The following is a 5615-nucleotide window of genomic DNA, read 5'->3' as shown; positions in this document are numbered from 1 at the left end:
CGTGTAAAGGGGGCCTGAGTCTTTATTTTGCCTCTCATTTGTAGCTTTAATATTTATTATATGAAATAGTGACTGGCGCTGACTGCTACAGTTTATGCTTTTCACTTATTTTTTTATAGCTTTAAAATTCGCATATGTATTACTATTGTAAAATGTGATACTAAGTGTGAATTAAAGTTGGTACTAAATCTATTCCAAATAAGGTCCTAATGTGTTAAATCTTTAATCTTTAAATCTAAAAGCTATTTGCAAATTTACTGACCAGTGACATGCAACATTAAGTGAAGCTCATCCAAGACAACATTCTTTTACGGAATATGAATCAGCGGCTGATGCTGGCAAGAAAACAAATGTTTCTTGGCACACTCTTTGATGCGGCTGATGCTGGCAAGAAAACAAATATTTCTTGGCACACTCTTTGATGTGATCCAATGTTCTGGCCATATCTCCCCAGTAAAAATCCGTACTCTTGGACATATCATACCTGTGTATTACCTTGTTCTTGTTATATTATTATTCAATAACACCTAAACTGTAATCCTTCATTTTTTCTAATTTCCCTAAATGGCAGGAAACACCATTTCAGAGAGTAAAAATTCAATTTGTCCTGGAATTTGCCACCTCAAAATTAAATCCTGGCAGCGCCACTCGTTTTGCGTGAACAGAACGTGAAGTAAAAGACCAAAGGATAGACTTGTCTGAATCTGTGATCCAGTCAACCGTGAATTGCTATAGTGATACACAGGGGACTGCACGACCAGGCTGACTGTGCAGACAGCTTCCAACAAACATGATTTAACATTAAATGCACTCTTACCTTTGTAATTTGTGAATGAGGCACCAGATGCAGGCATGATCAGATGTTGACCCCTTCATCCCCAGAATTAAGTAATAGAAACTATGTCACAACAAAAACAAAAATTTAATTGTACCAATATGATCTTCAGAACAATTTGGTTAGAATGGGCCAGGGGAGGAAATTTCTGCCGTCCGGAGGGGGAGGGAAATTTGTTTCTTATAGTAATTTAATTGGGACATCCGAAAAGAGGGCCTGTTAACTCTCAATTTCTCTGTGGGGGAGGTATGGATGTTTTCTGGAATGACCTAATGAAATTTGATGCATAATATATTGTATTCACCTTATAATCCCTTCCGAGATACATGATAACAGGTATCTTTGTGCCATTTACAGTGATATCTCTATCCTTTACCAAACTGTTCACTTGTTTAAATATCTCAGAACAAGATCTTTCAAATAATTCATATGATTCATGGCCTTTAATGATGGCAACAGTGTGGTTACCTAATTAAATGAAACATTTATCAATTATGTGTAAAATTTCTTCACCTGAAAATGGTTAATAGGGTTTAGTAAAGTACATACCTTTGGATGACATGACATCTTTTTGGCTATTCATCACCGAGAAGGAAATCACGACAAAATTTGTCAATCTAGACATCTTGGCCCCATCACCAGACAATTTGAGTGTGAAGCTTCAGTTGTGGGTCAGAAATATCCAGAATATGTTCATCTATCTATATTGTATAATTAAAAATGAATTTCAAAATTATGTGCATGGTTATTCATTTTATATTTACTGGCCAGTAAGCAACCTAATCAGTTACTAAGTGTTGAGAGGCTGCCGGGGCAAAGTATTTATCCCGGAACCCGGGGTAAAAAGGGCGCCCAGGCTCAAGTGTTTACTGTGATCATGGTACAAATTTAAACCAAATACAAAAACTGTAAGCTTTTTAGACTGGTAACCTCAGAGTGGGCCTGGATGGAAATTTTGGTCCTGGGCCTGCTTAGACTCTAGACAGACCTGTGATTTAAATGAAATCATGGATTCTAAATATAACTGTGTCATTTTACAATCCATGATGCAATAAATTATACCATATGTTACTGAAAAGCAATATTTACCTGCTTTTGAATTACTGATTTCAACTCTGTTAAAAAGTCAAGTTGGGCACCCTGCCCTGATCCAGGAGTCCGAGTGATGTGACATAGCTTATTCAGTTCATCTTTGCAATGTTTAATCAGGTAGGACTTTAAAAACTCACTATTCCCATCCGTCATGGACAACTCGTGGTACTCTTCATCAGCAATGGAAAATTTGTCAAGAATAAATAATAACTTATCTGTTTCAGATTTTGCCCACATTGCCACAACTTCACGATTTGCCCAAACAATCACCAACAGTAGCCAAAAAGAAAAATTTCCATTTGGTAACCATATTTAAACAGCAACATAAGTGAAGACTGGAGAACCTGTTCAGTCAATTATCATCTTGAACAGCACCAATCGTACACGGCAGTAAATGTTCAGAAAATAATCTGTTTCCAACAGCGACAGGCAGGAAGAATCATTCAGTTAATAATCATCTTGGAACAGAACCAAGTAGCACACCAGAAAAATTGTTCAGTAAATAGACTATGTCCAACAGCAACATATCGTAGGCAGGAGGAATCACTCAGTTAATAATCATCTTGAAACAGCAGCACGATAGTGGAGTGGAGCGGAGAAAAATGTTCAGTTAATAATCTTCTTGAAACAGCAGCACAATGGCGGAGTGGAGCGGAGAAAAATGTTCAGTTAAATTAATACAATAAAAAATTTATTAGAGTTTTTCCATTTATTGGTATGTTCTTTAGGATCAGTTCAATTGACTCAGGTTTCATCGGATTGGAGTAGGTCAGCAAACAGCATTCTTCTTGGATGTTTTTGAGCAAACTGATCAATGATTTTTTCAATGTCGAGATTTATTTCGCGATGGACATGAAGTAAAGCCAACGATTTTAATCTTCTTTGACCCATAGTGCTTCTCAGGTACGTTTTCAATTGCCGCAAAGTAGAAATGGATCTTTCACAGGAACATGTTGTGACTGGGATAGTACCAAAAATCTTTAAAGCTGCAAGAATGTTTGGAAAGGCAAGTGGATCAACTTGTGGAAGGAGCTCCTCCAAGGAGCTCAGCATTAGATCATATCGAACTAACGTACATGACGTCATAAATTTTGCAATAACGGAAGTGTAATAACAGAAGTCTTACATGAATTCTTTCTAGAGCTGGTTAATAAAAATGATGAAATAAAAATGGCAATGAATGATGATACATTTATACATTTATAAATTTACACGAGTGTAAATGTCTGTTACCCTCATACCCAGTATAGGAGTGATCATATACTTATGTAATAGTATCTCTGGCTTTACCTTAATTACGGTTAGGGTTAGGGTTATTAAAAATTTTATGACGTCATGTATGTAGTTCGATATGATCTAACGTCGACCCTCCAAGGATGTTGGCATTGCTGTCATGGAAGTCGTGCAATGTATTTTCCACATTTTCTTTTCACACTCTAGAAAATCTGGATCAGGTAGATCATCTTTGTATTTTTGTAGGAAGCAAGAAAAATGTTGTGTCCAGTCCGACTGAGATACCACTACATCAGGCATGACATTTAATGCATCCAGAGCGTCAAGGTTTCCTTCACAAAATTGCAACTGCATCTGTCCTATTAGCTCGTCAAGAAAAGGTTTGGTAATGACCCTCTTAAAATAATCTGAAGTTGACTCGGCAGGAACATTTTCAAGGTAAACTTGACGTCCGGTCGTTCTGGGTTTTGATGGTGCTATATTTGCCTCTTCTGCCAAATTTACTGCCACTTCATAGAAATTCGAATGCATTTTACCCATTTCCGATCAAAGTTCGTTGAGGGTTAGGAACAAAAGGGAGACTTTTCCATGAGCTTTTCCAGCGTCGAGGGATGCACTCTGAAGTTGAAGAGTCAGGGGCTTTGTACATTTAAGGAACCGTTCCACAACAAGAGCCACAATAAATTTAAACTTTTCAATGGCACTCTTCATACCACTTGCTCTGTAACGGGAATCTTGATCGCATGACTTGTCCTTTAGATATGCGATCCAGGGCATCAATGATAGCCTTATAATAACACTGGATGAAAATTTGTAGACCATCAATTCTTGCCACCCATCTAGTTCGGCACTCGTTTATCAGTTTCTGATGGCTTTCAAGGGCAGTAACACTTTTAGGCTTTCTTGCAACACCAGAGTTCGTTTTGGAGAATTATTGAAGAAATCAGAAACAGCTCTCACGTTATCCATCATGTCACGAATTACAGGTAAACTGCAGGAAGATGCAATGCAGAGATTTAAGATGTGAGAACCACAGTGAACGTAAATAGCTTTATCGAAATTTCGCTGGATTCGAGCAGCAACTCCAGAGAACTTGCCAGCCATATTTCCTGCTCCATCATATCCTTGACCGCGACATTCTTCCATGTGTAAGCCAAGGCTGCTGATAAATTGCAAAATGTTTACAGATAATGCTTCGCCAGACAATCCATCATTACACTGAATGAATCCTAAAAACTCTTCCCGAATTTTCATTGAACAACTGTCAACAAATCTCAAAACCATAGCCATCTGTTCACTGTTTGAGCAATCTGTTGCTTCATCTGCTAAAACTGAAAAAAACCTTGCTCTTTTCACATCACCAACAAGTTCGTCAGTCACCATTTTGCCACAGATTTCAATTATCTCATTTTGTATACTTTTGGATCGATATGTTTGATTGGAGGGACAGCTCTGAAAGACAATGTCTGTAAGATTTCCCAACAAAGCATCATACTTAAGAATTTCAATGAAATTACCAGGATTTGATGTGTCGTTCCGAAGATAATGGTGTGCGTCATGATGATGACCACGAAGTGGAATATTCTGCCGAGCACATGTCAAAATCGCTCCAACAATCGAATGAAGGCGCATCCTGTTCTTCTCAATTAATTCCTGCCTTGCAGTATTGATTTGAGCATCAACAGCAATTTTTTGGTTCTCCATCACTTGTTTGAAATGCATTGCTGGACGGTCGCTATTTTATCAATAGGAGACTTCTCGTTGTGATCTTTTAATTTTTTTACGCTTGCCGTTGTTGCATGAAGAGGGAATTTAAATAATTGCTGCAATTTTGTGGAATTGTGGGTGCTTTCGCCACCAAACAGAACGCAATTCAAACAAAAACCACCATCTACAGCAGCAAAATAACGTAACCAAGGGAAAGAGGTTAACCACTCATACGAAAGTGTCTTCTAGAGTTTGTATTAACTGGAAAGGTATAATCTATTTCAGGTCTCCAAACCTTGCAAAGAACGTCATACTTCTTAGCATCAGAGATCACCGCTACAAAGCCAACAAAGTTACTGATGTCAAAAGGGTGAGAGTTGCTGTTGGATTTTACAGTAATATGGCATGTTGAAGGATTGCTGTCTTTTAATGGCTCCTTTAGCCATGCATCTTTCTTCGAGGATCCGTCATCTTTCTTCAAGCCTCTGTCACCTTTCCTCAAGGCTTCGTCAACTTTTTTCAAGCTTACGCCATCTTTCTTCAAGGCTTCGTCATCTGATTCAAGGAAAAACATGTCATCAAGGGTTGATTGCTGTTTCTCCTCAATCTTTCTCTTGGGAAAGAGTACATCTAACGTAACCTGCTTTAGTTTTTTACCAGTCAAGATGAGTTCAAGAATTTCAGCTTCGGTGAATTTGTTAGGTTGTGCAGAAGTTGAAGGAAAAAGTGAATGACGTGAAACTAAATT

The 5615-nt window shown here is 37.9% G+C and overlaps 1 protein-coding gene across 1 annotated transcript; it reads right to left on the bottom strand.

The window, feature by feature from the left end:
* Positions 1–4018: 4018 nt before the first annotated feature.
* LOC114531836 (52 kDa repressor of the inhibitor of the protein kinase-like) lies at positions 4019–4543 on the bottom strand. The gene has a single exon (XM_028553448.1). The coding sequence runs from the start codon at positions 4541–4543 to the stop codon at positions 4019–4021; it is 525 nt and encodes a 174-aa protein (XP_028409249.1).
* Between the last annotated feature and the right edge of the window lie 1072 nt (positions 4544–5615).

This window comes from Dendronephthya gigantea, unplaced genomic scaffold (genome assembly GCF_004324835.1).
Source record: "Dendronephthya gigantea isolate DGI-Jeju-01 unplaced genomic scaffold, DenGig_1.0 000075F, whole genome shotgun sequence".
In the NCBI taxonomy this organism is placed as follows: domain Eukaryota; kingdom Metazoa; phylum Cnidaria; class Anthozoa; order Malacalcyonacea; family Nephtheidae; genus Dendronephthya; species Dendronephthya gigantea.
Note: the sequence above shows the minus strand (reverse complement) of the source record. Positions and strands in the feature narration are given on the sequence as shown.